At 38.4% G+C, this 19023-nt stretch overlaps 2 protein-coding genes across 4 annotated transcripts; one reads left to right on the top strand and one right to left on the bottom strand.

Moving 5' to 3' along the window:
- The first annotated feature begins 1081 nt into the window (after positions 1 to 1081).
- LOC117921295 (probably inactive leucine-rich repeat receptor-like protein kinase At5g06940) lies at positions 1082 to 4215 on the top strand. The gene is made up of 2 exons (XM_034839152.1): positions 1082 to 3491; positions 3586 to 4215. Exons 1-2 carry the CDS (start codon positions 1208 to 1210, stop codon positions 3966 to 3968), a joined length of 2667 nt encoding a protein of 888 aa, XP_034695043.1. The 5' UTR covers positions 1082 to 1207; the 3' UTR covers positions 3969 to 4215.
- Positions 4216 to 11895: 7680 nt separating this feature from the next.
- Positions 11896 to 18386, bottom strand: LOC117920400. Of its 3 annotated transcripts, none has more exons than XM_034837893.1 (8): positions 18238 to 18386; positions 15829 to 16674; positions 15396 to 15693; positions 14889 to 15098; positions 14546 to 14719; positions 13417 to 13617; positions 13200 to 13313; positions 11896 to 12527 (listed from the first exon to the last, which is right to left on the bottom strand). In XM_034837893.1, the coding sequence occupies exons 2-8, from the start codon at positions 16635 to 16637 to the stop codon at positions 12186 to 12188; spliced, it is 2148 nt and encodes a 715-aa protein (XP_034693784.1). In that variant the 5' UTR covers positions 16638 to 16674; positions 18238 to 18386; the 3' UTR covers positions 11896 to 12185. The 3 variants fall into 3 exon arrangements, with proteins under 3 accessions (XP_034693784.1, XP_034693786.1, XP_034693785.1); XM_034837895.1 differs by lacking the exon at positions 18238 to 18386 and adding an exon at positions 17987 to 18071; XM_034837894.1 differs by lacking the exon at positions 18238 to 18386 and adding an exon at positions 17496 to 17953.
- Positions 18387 to 19023: the final 637 nt, after the last annotated feature.

Below are 19023 nucleotides of genomic sequence, written 5' to 3'. Positions count from 1 at the left end.
ATCCAATAAATTTTTATACCCTTTATATTTTAAAAAAATTAATTTCAAATTTTACATTCTGGCAGTAACAAAAGAAAAAAGAAAAATGAAAAAGACGAGAATAAAACAAAAAATGAAAAACAAGTATAGAAGAATAAGATTAAAAGTAGGGGGGGCCACTATAATTACAGCATTGGATTCATTGAATAAACATAGCAGGCACTGATGAGAGATGAGAGAAGGGGGGAGAGAGGACCCCTTTGGGCTTTGATTTACGTGGTTGGTAGGGGCGTCTCAGCGTTGAAAGCGGGTTATCTTTCTAGGATTTTGGGAGTAGAAAACAACTCTATTCAACTTTGAAAGTGACCACTCACCCCATCCTTCATTTCTTCTGCGTTTTCAGGCAGCCATATTTTACACTACATCCAACACTAACAACAGTATCCTCCCCACACACCCAGCTTCTGTACAAGTTAGAGAAGAAGGGGCGTTGAAAACAGATCCCACGTTGCCACATGAGGAGTAGACTTCAATCCACTTTTGTCTTCATTCTCCTCTTTCTCTCTCTCCCCCCTTTTCTGTCTCTACATATGCTCACGGAGTCACGGGTTGTGCATGACTTCCCTGTTTTCTTTCTCTTTTTTTTTTTGGCTTAATTGCTTTAGGTAAAAGTTATGGCCTTGACCCAATACCATAATTCTTCAACTCCACCATGAATCATGATGACATCAAATATGAGGGTATAGAGAAATTGGGTTAGTCCATTTTGATTTATATAACATTTCAAATCAGTTGTTGATTGTGTTTTGTTTGTTTGTTTGTGGGGATATCAACAAATGTGTATGTCACAAGTAATTATTTCCCATACCCTGGATGATATTTGATTAGAATGCAAGTCTAAATTATGGGTTAGGGATTTCCAAAGTTACTGTTATGGAGTTTTTGGGAATTCCCACTATTTTCTCATCATGGAATTTAGGAAATTTTCTTTGCCTATAAGACAATCCATCTTAAATTCTATCTTTTATTAAAAAAGATCTCCTAATTATGATGTTGATGACTCTGCATCAATTTTGTATAGATGCCCTAGAACCAATCAACATCTCCTCTTCTTTCTGAGCGAGTCACAGTCTCCCACTTCACTAATATATACAAAAGACTGAGGCAACATAACCAGCCAGCTCCCCTCTCTCTCTCTCTCTCAGTGACTCAGTCTCTTCCAAATCCAATGGCTAGCTTCTGCACATATCCTCTGTTCTTCTCTTTGACCTTCGCATTCTTCATCGTGGCCTCTGCTTCATCTGAAGCAGAGATCCTTCTCACATTTAAGGCCTCCATTGAAGACCCCATGAAGTATCTCTCCACATGGTCCAACACTTCTGAGACTCACTACTGTAACTGGACTGGAGTCACCTGCACCACCACACCACCTCTCTCTGTCACCTCTCTCAACCTTCAGAGCCTGAACCTCTCTGGGGAAATCTCTGCTTCTCTGTGTGGACTCCACAATCTCTCTTACCTTAACCTTGCTGACAATCTCTTCAACCAACCCATTCCTCTCCATCTCTCCCAGTGCAGTTCATTGGAGACTTTGAATCTCAGTAACAATCTCATTTGGGGTACAGTCCCAGAGCAGATTTCTCAGTTTGGTTCATTGAGAACGCTTGATTTCAGCAGAAACCACGTTGAAGGGAAGATCCCAGAAACCATAGGGTCACTGAAGAATCTGCAAGTTCTCAACTTGGGAAGCAACTTGCTTTCAGGTAGTGTTCCTTCTGTTTTTGGGAATTTCACTGAGCTTCTTGTTCTTGATTTGTCTCAAAATCGATTTTTGGTGAGTGAGATTCCTGGTGGCATTGGCAAGCTTGAGAAGCTTAAGCAGCTTCTACTCCAAAGCTCTGGTTTTTATGGTGAGATTCCTCAATCCTTTGCTGGCTTGCAGGGGTTAACCATTTTGGACCTCTCTCAGAACAATCTGACTGGTGGGGTACCTCAGACACTAGGGGCTTCTCTTAAGAACTTGGTATCTTTTGATGTTTCACAAAACAACCTTCTGGGTTCATTTCCCACTGGTATATGCCGAGGAAAAGGCCTCATAAACCTCAGCCTCCATACAAATTCCTTCAGTGGTTCAATACCCAACTCCATTAGTGAGTGCTTGAATCTTGAGAGGTTTCAAGTTCAGAACAATGGGTTTTCTGGTGATTTCCCAAATGGGTTATGGTCATTGCCCAAAATCAAGCTCATTAGAGCTGAAAACAACAGATTTTCTGGGGAAATACCGGATTCCATATCAGTGGCTGCTCAGTTGGAGCAAGTTCAGATTGATAACAACAGCTTCACTAGTAAAATTCCTCAGGGCCTTGGGTCAGTCCGGAGCTTATATAGATTTTCTGCATCTCTTAATGGCTTCTATGGTGAACTTCCTCCAAATTTCTGTGACTCACCAGTTATGAGTATAATAAATCTCTCCCACAATTCGCTCTCTGGTCTAATTCCAGAGTTGAAGAAATGCCGGAAATTAGTCTCATTGTCTCTGGCGGACAACAGTCTTGTTGGACAAATCCCTGCATCCCTCGCTGAATTACCTGTGCTCACTTACCTTGACCTTTCGGATAATAATCTCACTGGTTCAATTCCACAGGAGCTTCAAAACTTGAAACTTGCTCTCTTTAATGTATCCTTCAACCACCTCTCCGGAAAGGTTCCATTCCCTTTGATCTCTGGCCTTCCGGCTTCATTTCTGCAAGGAAATCCGGAACTTTGTGGCCCAGGATTACCCAATTCTTGTTATGATGATGAGCCCATACATAAGGCTGGTGGTCTTACAAAATTAGCATGTGCCCTCATCTCTCTGGCTCTTGGTGCTGGAATTTTGATCATTGCAGCTGGGTTCTTTGTGATTTATCGGACTTCCCAGCGGAAATCTCAAATGGGTGTCTGGAGATCAGTTTTCTTCTACCCCCTTAGAGTCACAGAGCATGACTTGATCATGGGAATGGATGAGAAAAGCGCGGTAGGAAGTGGTGGAGCTTTTGGTAGAGTTTACATCATAAGCTTACCAAGTGGTGAGCTTGTGGCTGTCAAGAAGCTTCTCAATCCTGGGAGCCAGTCTTCAAAATCACTGAAGAATGAAGTAAAGACATTGGCCAAGATCAGGCATAAGAACATAGTCAAACTTCTGGGGTTCTGCCACTCCAGTGACTCTATCTTTCTGATATATGAGTTTCTGCAGAAGGGGAGCTTGGGGGATTTGATATGCAGACCAGATTTTCAGTTGCAATGGAGTACTAGATTGAGGATTGCCATTGGGGTTGCTCAAGGATTAGCATATCTTCACAAGGACTATGTTCCACATATACTTCACAGAAACCTCAAGTCCAAAAACATCCTTCTGGATGCAGATTTGGAACCAAAGCTCACAGATTTCGCTCTGGATCGGATTGTGGGAGAAACTGCATTTCAATCTACCATGGCTTCAGAATCTGCTTTCTCATGTTACATTGCACCAGGTACAAATCTTCTGGGCGTCTATAAATTTCTTGCTATATGTACATATATCTCTGTATCTCAATTTTCTTATCCACCCTCATTGTTCAAATGCAGAAAATGGATACAGCAAGAGAGCCACAGAACAAATGGATGTGTACAGCTTTGGTGTTGTGCTGCTAGAGCTCGTGACAGGCCGGCAAGCTGAGCAAGCAGAATCAGCAGAGTCTATTGATATTGTGAAGTGGGTTAGACGGAAAATCAACATTACTGATGGAGCTCTCCAAGTTCTTGACCCCAGGATTTCAAACTCTTCACAGCAAGAGATGCTGGGTGCTCTGGAAATGGCCCTGAGATGCACCTCTGTAATGCCTGAGAAAAGGCCGACTATGTTTGAAGTTGTGAGAGCACTTCAATCCCTCAGCTCAAAGACCCCCCACATCCCAGATTTGGAGTTGTCCATTGGAACTTCAGATGAGCATTCATCAGCTCCAATCTGATGAACACTAAACCACACTTCAACCAGTTCAGTTTAATGTCTTGTCTTATATGTAAAAATCCAACTTGATTTCACTAATTTTGGAGTAATTTTCCTGTTTGGAAATGGTGGTTTGAATCCCCAGGGCCCTTTTTGTTGGAGTGGGGTGGTCAGGGAAAGCCTGTTTGGAAATGGTTTTCTGTGTTCTGCAGCAGAATTTGATTTTGGGATTCTCATTGATAGTAATACAACATATTTTTCCTTGTCAATACTACTCTTGGTTGCCACCCTAGAAACATTGCTTTCTTGTAGACGGATTTTTTGTTTTTTAGTCAGAACAGAATTGGGAAACTACATTCCAATATGTCCTGGAATCGGAATTCCCATTTTAGGGTTTTTCCTTTCCCAGTGAAAGAAACTCCTGGTACCTCATGGGTTTTTTCTGGGAATTTTGGTATGGAGAGTTGAGAAAAAAAATAATAAATTGAAAACATGATGTGAGATTTGCCGGATTAATCTTTGATGTCACAAAAGTCCAAATCTGTTGGTCAATTTCATTTGGAGGCCTGTAAAAACATTAGGAAAAAAAAAAAGGTTCATCATGAGTAAAAGAAATATGTGATTACAGTACAAAAAAAAAAATGATTGAGGGTCCAACGAATATGACTAGAAATGAAGAATGTCATCATAGTAAGAAAGAATGATAAAGACCAGGATATCATGAAAGTGATCATAGTATAAAATTTTTTTATTAAAGAACATGATCAATGCAGTAGGTCTTGATCATCTACAATTTTCCTGAATTTGATTGAAAGTGAGTTTTGTTGGATTGGACAGGCCCAATTCAATGTTAAGGTTGAATGGGTATTGAGTTTGGGCCCTTGCGTTGCTCAACCCAAGAAATGTTGGTTGGCTGGAGCTATATCTAAGACTTGGGCTCCAACTTTACAAGGGCCCAATCTATTTATTTTGGGTCGGTTGACATCACAAATGAAAATGGTTTTTAAAAATATTTTCTGTCCTGAAAATGTCAGTTGTATATAATAAGTTTTATATTTTAATTTATAATAAATTTTATTTTATATATTGTTTAGATTAAAAAAAAAAAATCAATTGTAATCATAACTATATACTATATAAAAAAAAATTTTAAAAATTATTTTTATTTTTTAAGATTATCTTGAAATGATGTTTTATTTATTGCTTGGACTTTGTTAGGAATGTACATATACAATAACCAAATGATATTCATATAGAATAGAATGGGCAGACTTTGAAGTCTTCAACTCATTGCTCATTGTCTAGTAAAAATGTAAAGCTACAATAACCAAATGAAACAACTAGGGTTTGTGAAGAATCCATTTCTAAACACCCCACTTAAGAAGAAGGTTGCATGCATCGATACAAACAAGAAACACCCATAGGCGTTGACCATTGACTTTTACACAAAGTTGGTGGTTGAGTGGACCCCATTTTGATGACGTGGCAAGCTGAGGTCCGTTTGGAAATGAGTTGATTGATTTGTGAAATCTAGAGTTATTAACCACTGCATCCATGGAAGAGACTGCACCAAGTCACGGAAAAATCAGTGTAGAAGCTGTGATATGTTGTGACAAAAAATGAATGAAGAGATAAACAAGAGATTAATGAGTCGTATCCACTGAGATAGATTGTGACAAAATGGGAGTAGTGGTGAGTGAGAAAAGGAGAGAAAAAGGAGGGGTTGACAAGCCTCTCAAGTGCCATGTGTTGATACTAATGGAGTGAAGATATCTTCTTTCCTGTATCCTCTTCTTCCTCATTTCATCACCATTTTTCTTGTTTTGCTTTTGGAATAGCCACCTAGAGACCTTGTTGAGGCTTTCCCCCTTTCTTTCTTGGTTTTTTTGTTGGGTTTTAATTTCCTTTTTTTTAGGTTTTCAATTAGAGAAGAAAGAGAGGAAAGATAGGGACTCCCTCCAAGTAACAACAAGGTATCATGCACATATGTATATATATATCTTGCCCTTAGTTTTTTATTTGAGTTAGATCTTCTGCAACATATGAGCTTCTTTCATTTGATTAGAAAACCTAACTAGTCAAGTCACGATATTCTAATATAACTTTTTTACCAAATATTGCTTCATGGATTTATATAAATATATGGAAGAAAAATATCAGATCTCTACTGGTTCTGATCTTGAGCATATAATAACTCTCTCTTGCTTTAAAATCTCTTGTCGGTATATTTGATTTTTCAGGTATCTGTTTGATGATCAAAGAGATCTATGCCCATGGCTGCAACTGTGAGCTAGGTTGCTTTAAGTGTAAGCAGTAATCCATGTATCTTTTAATTTTGCTTTTACAGCTGGCTTTTATGTGAGTTTAATTTGTAGTTCTCACGAGTTGTGAATGATATCTATGGTTATAAGACTTTGATATTAGCTTGTTTCATTGGTAGATATCCTTTGTAAATTAAGATGAAAGAAGCTTGATTATAACTGTGGTGCAACTGGATAATATTTTTAGGCCACCTTCTTCAGTACTATGTTTTGTGCCCTTATATATGGAAATTAATTTCAATGTAGTAGCTACAAACATTTTGTATCCCATTTCTGTAATTTAAGCTTCTATATATTTCCAACTTAAAGACAGTTTCATTAATTAATTTGGTTTAGTTAATGATTGATTTGATAGGGAAGGATCATATACTACTATAATACAAGTCACTCCATTGATTATGTTTGTCAAATTTTATTGTTTTGTACCTTTGATGATCAGTATGCTTCCATGTTTGGTATCTTCAGAGGATTTCCCACTGTTATGGCCTACTCTTTTATCATCTTCTTCTCATTATGTTGATTATCTAATCATACTTGCCATCACTATTTGTAAGATAGTACGTAGAAAATGGCGGCGGTCAAGAAATCGCAACATTTCAAATAGGAACTGGCTAATCCATGGTCATGCATGCTTGAACAAGTTCTAGCAATTGCAAGGTGCCACGTCTTGCTGCGTGGAACCGAAGTATATTCCCCCTAATATATGACATGCATGCCCCTTTATGTCGCGATGCGGGCCATTATCACTCCAACACAATTGTGAGAAGATGAACTGGAAAACCTTAATTGACCGCGTCATGACCGCTCCATGACGCGTGCATTATTATCATCTATGCCAAAATGAATTGATCCTTTTTTGTAAACTTGCTTTCTTATTGTTTGAACATTAATGTTCAATTCAGGATCCTCAAAATAAAAATGGTGCATGTTCTAATTATTTCTCCAATTAGCAGTAGTATATTAATACCATTTCCTCTGCAGAAGTCCCTAGATTCAAGTCATAATAATACCATGGGAAATGATCTAATCTATCCATGGAAAGTGATCACACAGATTTGAATGGCAAGAAGAGTACTGGGAGGGTTAATAATATAGGCATTGTTGAAGGAAGCCCAGAAAATCCAACTGAACCAGTAGTACTGATGCAATACATCCAGGACAAGCTAGGTTGTGGTCTATCTCATCTCTATTGTTTAACATAATAATTTTCAATGTTTTTATTTTTTAACAAATCTCCACAGGCAGCTGTAATAGTATAAGTGGTGAGAAGAAAAAGGGCATGAAGGACAAGTCTTCAGTTAAGGTGTCTCGACGTAGAGGCCGTTCTAGAGCTCCAGAGCGAGCTTTTGGAGAAAGAACCCCCCGCTATCGAGGAGTTAGTAGGTTTGTTTCTATGTCTATGGTGTTAGTCTATCTTTAATTGTTTTCGAAAAAACATATGCCGCTCTCTCACCTGCAGATGCTTCCTTTCCCTCCAAAATAGATATAAGCATACAGGACACTATGAGGCATTTCTGTGGGACAATGAAGGAAAAGGAAGAACAGGTAGCTGAGTTCATTTGATTTTATTCATTAATTAGTTATTTGCTGTTCTTTACTTTCCAAGTATTGTTCCTTCACCTTATAAGAATCCTCTCGTGAATATTACTAACTCCCTTTTCTTTCCTCATCTGGTTTCTGTTGCTTGCTTCACATCTGGAAGTTTATGTTGGTAGGTACAAGATTAATTTTCAGTTCATAATCTTCAACATAGTTCTCCCACTAAGACAGCACAACATAGTTTTTGGTCACCACCGGTACCTCATAATTTCTCATTCTGCAGGTGTATATCGACAAGAAGATGAGGCAGCTCGGGCTTATGATTTAGCTGCCATTAAGTTCTGGGGCAGATCAGTCCCCACAAATTTCCCGGTACGGTTCTCAACATTGATGGACCCAGACTGGATTTATGATTTGGATGCTTAAGTATGTTGGTATGTGAGTTCATTTATACTTAGCAAGGGTGACAAATTTTTTTGAATATGTGCTTGTATCATTGCAGCTAAGTAATTATCAGAAGGAAATGGAGGCGATGAAGGACATGTCGAAAAAAGATTATCTGGTAGCCCTTAGAAGGTAAGATTCTACTTAATTCATTCTTTCATAGACCATCAAAATTAAAAGAATAATTAATGGTGTGTGGTTTGATGACTGCATTTCACTTTTTTTACTTTATATTTTCTTGAAATGCAAAGAAATTATTTCTTTGGAGACCATATATATTAACTATAGTTTGAAACAAACGAATTTTAGGACAAGTATGGGCTTTGCTAAAGGCGCCTCTCAATACCGTGGAGTTTCCAAGTATCTGTCTTTTCCTCTCCTCTTTCCTATCACTCATGTTTTCTCCTTCTGTCTCTCATGGCCAAGCATTGGGACAGGAATGCTGACGGCGAGAAATGGCAAGCAAGGTTAGGTAGAGGCAAAGGATTGCGAGGCATTTACTTAGGGACATTCAGTAAGTCCTTCCCCTCTTGGATCACATATTTTGATTAGCTCTAGCTTCCTACCTTGGCGGGACTTAGACTCTAACTGTTAGCTCAAAACCCTCAAATGATCTCAACTGTTTGGTGGAGAGTGACCCTCTCCCACTTAAGTATGTTAGGGTGATTCCACTTTTGCCTTACTGATCTGAGTATTCAACCTTCAATTGTGCTGACAGAGACCGAAGATGAAGCAGCTAGGGCTTATGACATTGCTTCGATAAGGCTTAATGGCATGGAGGCAATTACCAATTTTGATCTTGGTCAGTACAATGTCATGAGCATACTGGAAAGTAATAAGCTCCCGATAGGTGAAGGTGCTTCAAAGTACGTAAAAAATACTTCAGTGGATGAGGTTGTTTCAAACAGAAAGGCAAAGAAGGTTCCGGAGTTGCCGGAAGATGGAAACTCGAGAAGGCCCCAGCCTGACCCTGAAGTTCAGCCATCTGACGAGCAGATTCAGAATCTAACAGCCCCGGGACAGCAAAATCTTCAATTTCATCGGAGTTACACTTCTGCCAACCATGGCCAACATCTAGACCATCAAAACCCTAGCTCCTCCCTTCTTCGTGCCCATGAAAACCCTAATTTTCAAACCAACCCCAATTCTGCCTATGGATTTGGTAGTGGGATTCAGCAACTAAACCCAGTTGAACAAACGCCGATTCAACCAGCCCCAGAGAACCAGTATCTTTGGTTCCGGCAAAATCACAGTCGTATCAATCAGGTCCAGGATCATAACCCTAGCTCCTTCCTTCTCGGTGGCTACCAAAACCCTAACTTTCAACCTATCCATAATTTTCTTGGGTTTACTAGCACTGGTAGTGGGATGACAACCAGTGGGAATTTGGGGCGATTTTCTACTATTCACGGAGCTGGTAAGACTTACAGCTTTGGACTTATGAGGGGGATTTCACCATTGCCACCATCTCAACAGTTTCAGACCCTACCAACCCCGCAGTACAAAAACTTTTTCCCCGACGCCCTGGAGCAAAACCCTAGCTTCTTCGGACTCCATGGTATCCAAAACCCTCCTCCTCAGCCCAGCCCTAGTTTCTTTGATGGATTGACTAGCCCTGCAAGGGGAACCAGAACCAACGCCGATTTCAACGGTCGGAGGAGCTGGATGTTGGAGGGGAATACAACAGTGACTGTAACTGGAAATAATTCTACTGATATGGCAGGTGGCGTGGTGCAAACAAATAGAACTACTGTTGGAGAAGACTTGGCCCCGGAAAACGCAGAAGATGGATGGTGGATTGAAGATTTTCCAGCAGACAAAATTGAGTTTGATGTCCCTTCCAGCTCAGTTAAGAGTTTCTCAGCAGACCCAAGTCGTCCTGGTCTCAATATATGAAGATTATGTGGCTAGACTTGAACACACTGGTGTAATTTCATGACATAGAGCTTGTTACATGGGTAGTGTTAAACTTGAACCTTTATATAATGATATGATGCTTACTTAAGCGATAGTATAATATATAAGGGATGCTTACTTAAGGGATAGTATAATATATAAGGGTCAGAGGGTGTTTGTTATTTTGGTTTTTTATTAAAAGTAATTTGTTTTCAGAATTTAGGTTGTTTGTTTTTTTACCTTTTCATAACTTATTATAAAATTTTTACTGAATAGAAAAAGTCAAAATATTTAACTTTTTCTATATAAAAAAAATAACATATTAGTTTTTCTTTACTTTTTAATACTTAATATAAATAAAATACTACAAAAACAAACAACTTAATATTTAACACTATTAAATATTAAATTTCTATTTAGAATTAAGTAAAAAAAACAAACACCACCTTAGTCTCCACAGAATATCGCTTTTTATTAATGGTGTATAACTTCAAGGTCACCAAAATATGTATTAAGAGATTCGGGATACGTAGAATGTGAAGGTTATGAAAAAATTGATCGAAAAGTACAGTAATGTGACTAGATATGAACCATCATTATAATACTTCTTTGAGAAGATAAAAATTTATCATATGATTAAAGATTTTAAGTTGAGTTCAATCGTTTTCCTATAAATATTAACTCCTCAAACTTGACCTATATATATATATCATATATATATAAATATTAAACTCCAAAATATCAGGCATTGCAGAAGCTTAGGCATGGGTATGAGCCTCTCCAGTTACTCCAACTTTAAACCAGAAGATGGAAGGTAGTAAAAAACTTCATCTTCAAGCTCTACCTCCCACTTTCCCTAATATCTGCAAACTCTCTGACAAACATGCAGATAACAGGCAAAGAGGGAAGCCTACGAACCAGATCATGTCTACAATGGACCTCCTGAAGTGGGCATATTCCATTTGTGAGGAGTCCTCCATGATGGAAAAAGCCCAGCTTGCAGCTCAGTTTGGGAGGTCTCTGGCCAATAGTGTGGAGGCGAGTAGCGGATTTAAGCCCTATGCCATAGGGTGGGGTTAATTAGGGCAAAGCCTCATTCTTGAATTTCTGTAAAAGAGTTTATAATTAGTTTTTTCCTTGTGCGCTGATGTTTGAGATAATATTCATTAACTTTCCTATGGTGAAGAATCACATGAAGAATGATTACAAATATGAAATAATAGTTTATTCTCGAATCAAGATGATTCATGCTCAACTGCCTGCAACATTCTTTGGGTGTGTTAATTCTCGCAATTTATCAGGGGTGGGTGAACCTCAAGAAAGGCAGAAGTTTTTCTAATACCAGTAGAGAGAGAGATTCTGGAGGCAGAAATTCGAAATATCGCAGTTAATTTTACTACTGGGAACAAACCCAACGGTTCAAACCAGAATCAGAGAAGTGGTAAATTATATGTCATTTTCAATACATTAATCAAAATGTTGGATTTTAGCTTCCCTAAAGCCAGAAGGCCAAAGGTACTAAAGAATTCCAGTGAGTCTTCACCTCTAATTAATTTTGAAGGGGCAACCGTGGGCCATCCTCATCCAGTGGTGCACGGCCCGGGCTGTCCACCAAATAACTATTTGACGGGCCAGCCCATTTCATCAGGCCCAAACCCCAATTTGGCCCATGTTCTGAGAAAGCCCCAGGGGCACCAGGATTTTGCAATTTGCAATTTGCAATTTTGCACTGAGCTACAAATGAAACAATTTACGACAAGGATTAAGGAATTTTTTTCCATGGAGAAGCAGTACAACGAGAATCTTTCTTAAGAATACAAGTATAACTTTCAAATAACTGAAAAATAATTTACTGAATGCAACAAAATCTCTCTAAATGTGTAACACTATAACATATACAACAGAGCATCTCCCCAGACGCATTAGAGAACATCTCTCATCTTTTGCTCATCTCCTCCTGCGATTCCCTTCATGATATTCTTTGATGCAAACAGCAGTAGCATAACTGATTAATGTATTAATGTAATCACAAGCACCATTCACGACGACCAAACCTCACGAAGGAGTTCATACCTTGCATTTAAGCCATTATGGCCTGTTTCCTCACTGTGTTTTCCATTTCCGTTTCTTACAACAGATGGAGATGGTGGCATTTTCTCAATGATGGACGTGAGGGGAGAATCCAGTTCCTCCAGTTCTTCATCACTGGTATACCCCTTTTTCTGTACCATAGACGCATTCCTCGCCAATTGTGATTTCCCACCTGCCTCTGCAACTTTCTCTGCCACGTCAGCAGAGGAAGGGGGAGCATACAGAACAGGGGTAGCCGGATATGGAAAGCTGCTGGCAGAGTCTGCTGATAATCTCCGCTCTACAATACTCTGGAAAAATGAAATAGCGATGGATCAGTCATCTATTAGAGCATCTTTGTCCTTCAATCGGCCATAGCAAGATCCTGAAATTTTTTATGTTTAGAAACAGAAGCAGAAGATGATAGGCCTAGGTGGCATTTCCATCAGTAAAGGTGTGGATAGCATATTATTGAGACAAGAAAGTTTCATGGGGAATCATCAGTGACCTATCATAGAAAATCTCCAATTTAAATGTTCAGTCCTCCATTAGAACATCATTTATTCTCCAAATGGAATCTGAAAAGCTGGAACAGAACAATAAATGGCCACCCTTAATAGAGCTGGAACCGTGATTAAGTAATTGTTGATGCTTCTGGTTTTTAATTGCCACTTGGAAATATTTTTCTCCCCACAATAAGTTCAGAAAAAGGGTAAAAAATCATTGAAACTCCAAACCATTTTTTTTCCCTTGACATTTTCTTTCATATCTGTTGGAACTCAAACCTAGACCAAAAAATCCAACCCCCACCTAAGTTTTTGAACTCCACTTGTTTTGTCTTCTGGTGTTTATGAAGAGCCATTACAAAATAATAGCATCCACAAATAATGAATATTGAATAATTGCCCAATGTACTATTTTAGTGTACCTACTCAACTCCTAAAAAACTTCTGGAAGAGATTTCAAAGGTAAGCAAAATCTACCTCAGCATTCACTGCCTCTAACACAGCTCCTGGGACAGGATCAGGGCAGAACTCATCTGGTGTAAAGTTGCAAAGTATTCTTTTAAGCAATGGAAGGCTGATTGATGGGCACACCTTTCATGTTAAAAACATGACAACCAAAAAAATGCATCAAGTTAGAGGAGCAGCAAGGAAATATTACATGTCTTGAATGAAAGTATATTATTATAAGGCTAACCTCCTTTCTAATGGATCGGTCCATTAGCATGTCTTTTGGAAGCATCAGAAGATCACTTAAGGCATTAAGAAGATGGAACGATTTGGGTTCATCATGTCCACCCTGGCTTTCACCATCCTCACCATTGATCTGAACTTCTCCCAGGGAATCATCAACATCCATACCAAACAAATCAGTAAGCCATCTGGACCAAGTTCCGACCTGCATGGGAAGCAAACTCCATGTGGTTTTAAAACTTGTAAACATGATCATTCCATAGAAAACAAGGGTCTTCCCATAGATGATATAAACCTAGAAATGCTTTGAATGCCTAACTCCTTGTACCTGTTGCTGACATGTGTATGATTATTCTTACAATCAGAGGGCATTTTGGATGTCCTCACAAAAATGAGATAAATTCACTGTTTTGAGGATTTAAAGAGACCATTCTGTTTCTATAGCATTTTAAATGAGTGTACATAATCTCTGAATGTGGAAGTTCAGAATTTTCATTAAAGAGGGAATCCAAGATACATTTTTTCCATTGCCATTAGGGATATGATTCCTTTTTTCAACAGCTCCCCTTTTCTAGTAACAATTACATGACAGAGGATAAATCTGTACCCTGAAATGCCCATCAATTCTAAATAGTGGAACAATGAGATGTTTGAAGCTTTCAATTGCCTATAAAAAAAGCTGAAAAGGTTCTAAATTGCCAACTTAACCACAAATTATCTGCCAAGAAGGCTTCATTGTCACAATGGAACTCATTCCTGGAGAAAATTTGTTTTCCAGTTGTTTGTGATGGAGCTAAGGTGTCTTTGACTAAAAGCATTTTTCCCCTAATTAAATCTTCTTTTCCCTTATTATGGCAGGCATATGTTCTTAAAGAAATCAGGAGTTGTTTCCACTATTTTTGTCCAGAAAGAAGCAAAGTAAATGAATTACAATAGCGGTTGCTAACTGTAACTGATCTGCCTTCATGTATTCACCATGATAATGGTTTGTCAATTACCCTAGAAGTTAATCAAGGTTGGATTCTTCTATACTGGCTGACAAATCAGAGGACTAGCTACCCCTTGGATGAAGATAAGGCAACTATCACACAAAATATGCAAGCCACACATATGTAAAGTAAGTCAATACATACAGAATTTTTAAGTTGAGCACCAGATCCAAAACTCAAGTCTCCAGCTGGAATAGGCAGAACCTTGGAATCAACAATTGGATCTGATATAGGATCAGTTGGGATCTCATGGGCAGACTCACGTAGAATAGCATTGAACATTGCCACATCTAATCTGGAAACACACTGTTCCATTACCTGCAGACAGAAACATCTAGTTAACCCTCCAGAGAAAATAAAAGTTTAAACAGGTCAGCCCTGCTAAAAAGTTGAAACATGAAAAGTTTTGGTCTTCGGTTTATTCTCCATTGCTTTTGCAAATGAAAATAAAAATGAAAAAGGCAAATTTTTATTTTAAAGCACTTACCATTCTTGCTATTACAGGCAAGCAACCACACTCATGCCCTCCTGCTCGAACAGGACAAAGTCTTTGAAAGGCATCTTGAAAAGCATTTTTCCAAAGGTTAATGGAAAAGCTCCCTTGCTGCTGATCACCTAAGGCAGGTCCTAATAGACGTTCAATGGTTTTCTTGGTATAGGAACCCTTAACTGGAGGTTGCATATGCGGAGTTAAAGTCTGAAACCATAAGATAGTGAGAGAATTAAGGAACATAGCATATTAAAAACCACTTATAATTATAAATTAGACATAATAGTAACTTACACATAGACTTTACTAGCAAAATAAAAATAAAATGCTTATTTTCATATTTGGAGATATATATTAATAATTGTGCATGTCACTTAATAGGTTGATTTTTTTGCATATCGTGCATGACTTACGGGTTTGCGATCTTTAGTTAGATTACATTACTTTCAACAGTTTGGATCAAATTTAATTCATTAATCATACAGTAACTTGTGTATTTTTTACCTGCCACCATACTGACTCAACAATCCGAGAGAAAATCCAGGATTCGACTTTTTCTAATGCAGAAGTGAAGGTTCTTGTCTCCTGCCAATCATCAACAAATTGCACAAAACCAAGTTTGTTTACTTGTTTACCACCAGAACTACCCTTCCACTTCAGTGTCAAAGATGTTCCGTCACTTTTCTTCCCACTTCCATTTGACTCAGAAAACCTTACAACTGGGCTAGAGTGACATGAATTGCCAAATGCTTGAGATATTATCTCCCTCAGCACAATGGTGTTCGACATCCAGAAGGTTAGCCTTAATTTTGAAAGAGAAAAAGAAAAAGAAAAAGAAAGGAAGAAAACAAACAAGGAAGAAGAACATTATTAGATCAGTATACAATAATTGAGCATATCCCAAAGCATTGACTTAAAAACATGATAATTGGCGTACCTCGGAACATCATTACCACAGGACTTGGCAATCAACACAAGCCCAGACACAGTGTTTTTAGCAATTGTGGCTCGCTTATGTTGGGCCCAATGTTTTGAAGCATGAATGTAGAGTCTAGAAAGCCGCCGTGCAGGTGTGTGCACCTTATGTGCTGAGCTCCCATGCTCTGGTACCACAGAATAGAGTGAAATTTCAAGAGCAGCAACTTCTCTCAGCTCCTCTTCAAGTTTCTCAATTCTCATTTCCATTTCTTCTATCCTTTGATCCAAAGCAGCCTTGTCTTCATGCTCACCATTTTCCTCAGTATCAACTGTCTCATCATCACTTCCAACACTCTGAACACCATTTGAGGCTCCATCCAAGAGATCTACTTCCTTTACGTCCTCAATAGGTTTATCATCAATTCCTTCAGATGATTCTGATGAGGGTTTTGGAGGAACTTTCATATTTTTAGAATTAGCATTGGGGGAATTTTTTGTAGTCACTTTAGAAGGCCCTTTGTTGGATTTTGGAGTTTTCTTAGGAGTATTGTGTAATGGCTTGGATTGTGATTTATGTGTTTCACGATCAGATCTCACTCTTGATGCATGAGAATGGTTGTCAGAGGAATCCTTTTTGGCAATCCTTTTGGGAACTCTTGAAGCTCTCTCTACTTTCTCATCATCAGCTGTCTGTGAATCCCCTTGAGATGATACCGAATCTCTTCTTGTTTCAGAATCAGACTCTTCCTCCTTTCCTGGCTTAGGCTCTTTCTCCAAATCACTAGAATGGTTATCTATAATTTCATCCTTGTTCTCTTTGGCAACCATTTCACAGGACTTTATATCTCAAGGCACCTCCTTAAACCTGTTGGCATAGACCGCATAATATACAAGGTTAAAAACATGTCTATGTAAACTAAAGAGTGTTCTGAGCCCATGTCCAAATAACTGATCAAGTTACTGGATTCTGGTTCAGCATATTAAGCTTTATATTCAGTTTTTTTTGCAGGTATTTTTCTTGATGCAGTTCAAGGTCTCTTTTTCAGCTCTTGTAGAGCACTTTATTTGAAGGAGCTCAGTTAGAATTCAAAGAAACAACTAGCATAAGATACTAACAAGTCAAAGTTTTAATCCTAAAAATGATGTTTACAACCAGACATGTTGGACTTGACTTGAGTTTGCAAAATATCATGTTGGCACGGTAAAGAGTTTCACGGGGAGAACATTCATAGCCTACTGCAGAGGAACCACAAAAATATAGTAGTATAAGAACAATCGTCAGCACAGATAGATCCAAAGAAAATGATGCACAACCAACTCATTATTCCTTTCTCCCCTTTCACTGAAAATGGTGAGGGAAGTTCATGCTTACAAAATAAGGGCCGATGTTTTTCATACCCTGTGCATGATCTTGCCACTTCAAATCTAATGGAAAGGACCTCAAGCTTATGCAATGCATTGGAACTCTTTCTTTTTGTGTTCCATTCTTTGGATGCAATGAACAGACATAAATTTTGCTTGACACCATATATAAGAGCCAGAGTCGAACAGAGAAAAAAAAAATTTGGAACTATGCAATTCTTATGCAATCAGATCTCAAACATGGATAACAGGAAACCACCAATTGTTCACCACTCAGAAGCATGGAAACATCGAATTCCTAAATTCTCCTCTCCAGCAACTCACCGGCATTTTACCATTCAGATGTTGTCATCTCAGATGAACTGCAGGGCCCATGGCAAGACCAAGACTGGACTAAACCATCCATTCACCAGAGCAAAACTGAACTCACATAGGCATGAGTAATCTCTAACCCACACCTCCAACTCATCCAAAGGACACTTCACACCACTATATGCTCCAAGGAGGGAGATAAAGAAAAGAACAGACTAGTCCAACTAAAACCATATAATTCGATTCAAAAACCATTGGAATTGAATCCTCGTACAAAAATTTTAATAGCCATACACTAAACTAAAAGCACTCGTCCCTCGTTCTAACGATCAGACTCCGCTAGATTCCCGGTAAAGTATAGAAAGAGAGATGAAAGTGGCTCTTGTAAGATTTCAAGTTTCCTCTTATTTTCTTACGATTTCTCGCAACCAAACACAACATTAGTGACCGAAACTCGACCAGAACTCTTTAACAATATGTAGAAGCAAGATTAGTCAACAAACCTTAAAAATCATTCGAAACAGAGCAACAGCAAATAAATCGCCAAAATTCAAGGAATCAAAATGCAGAGAACGACAAGATCTGAATGCAGAAACGTTCAGATCAGAAGACTTCGAAGCGTAAAACAATGCATCATCTACTGTGTAGTCCATTCTTGAAGTGAAAAGACGAAGGACACCGACAAAAAGAAACAGGGAAAGAAAACAGTGAAAAGGCCGTAATCTGTCAAAAAAGAAAAAGCAAATGATCTTACCAAGCGTTCTTTTGCTCCGAAGGTCGAAGAAGAAGCACAAGCACTAAAACACTATCCTCGATTTTCGTCACTTTCTCGGGAAAAAACTTCAAATAATCTTCGGGATTATAATCTCCCACACTCTCCTGAGAGCGATTGTATGATTTGGCAGTTTTCAGTGCGGGAACACCACATTTAAAAGGTTGCACTGTACGGAATAGCAGTTTCGGGTGACGGGGAAAGTCTGTCGGTGGACGAAAATGACCGGTAGTTCCCGGTCACGTTACGCTTACTCACTTTTACCCTTAAAAGAAAATAAAATAAAAATCTTTACCGATTTATAATTGCTCTCGAAGCCGAAATCACTAAGAGCCTTTGACCATGGTGACTTTGAAATACTTGATTTTGACCCCAGCTGGCTGATTTGATCGGCGCCCATCTTGTTGCTAGTGCGCTCCAAACACTTTTTTTTTTGGTTTTTAGCTATGATTTCCAATTATTTAAACGCGTTAAATTTCCTATTTAAAACAAATAAAATAAAATTTAATTATTATAATTTTTTAAATTAAAGAAATAATTAGTAAATTTGAAGAAACTTGGCTATAAAATATAACATTTCTAATTGGGCCACGTATTAAATGAAATGAATGGCAACAAAATTATTAATTATTAAATGTTTCCGAAATTTGGACTGAATTAGAAATGGACCCCACGAACAGAGGGGACAAGAGAACGCTTTGTTTTTTCTAGTAATGGGACAATGTCACTAGTGATGGGGTAACGAGGAGTTATTATATTCTATTTGAA

This window comes from Vitis riparia, chromosome 8 (genome assembly GCF_004353265.1).
Source record: "Vitis riparia cultivar Riparia Gloire de Montpellier isolate 1030 chromosome 8, EGFV_Vit.rip_1.0, whole genome shotgun sequence".
Classification (NCBI taxonomy): domain Eukaryota; kingdom Viridiplantae; phylum Streptophyta; class Magnoliopsida; order Vitales; family Vitaceae; genus Vitis; species Vitis riparia.
The sequence above is the reverse complement of the archived record's forward strand: the minus strand, read 5'-3'. Positions and strand labels throughout refer to the sequence as shown.

What these genes read in the sequence shown, in the direction of transcription:
- LOC117921295 (XM_034839152.1), top strand. Translation starts at nt 1,208, where the DNA reads ATGGCTAGCTTCTGCACATATCCTCTGTTCTTCTCTTTGACCTTCGCA. An exon ending in CTCATGTTACATTGCACCAG is followed by an intron (nt 3,492 to 3,585) that starts GTACAAATCTTC and finishes GTTCAAATGCAG; the next exon opens with AAAATGGATACAGCAAGAGA.
- LOC117920400 (XM_034837893.1), bottom strand. Translation starts at nt 16,637, where the DNA reads ATGGTTGCCAAAGAGAACAAGGATGAAATTATAGATAACCATTCTAGT. An exon ending in TGCCTGTAATAGCAAGAATG is followed by an intron (nt 14,720 to 14,888) that starts GTAAGTGCTTTA and finishes TTCTGTCTGCAG; the next exon opens with GTAATGGAACAGTGTGTTTC. An exon ending in ACCGATCCATTAGAAAGGAG is followed by an intron (nt 13,314 to 13,416) that starts GTTAGCCTTATA and finishes TTAACATGAAAG; the next exon opens with GTGTGCCCATCAATCAGCCT.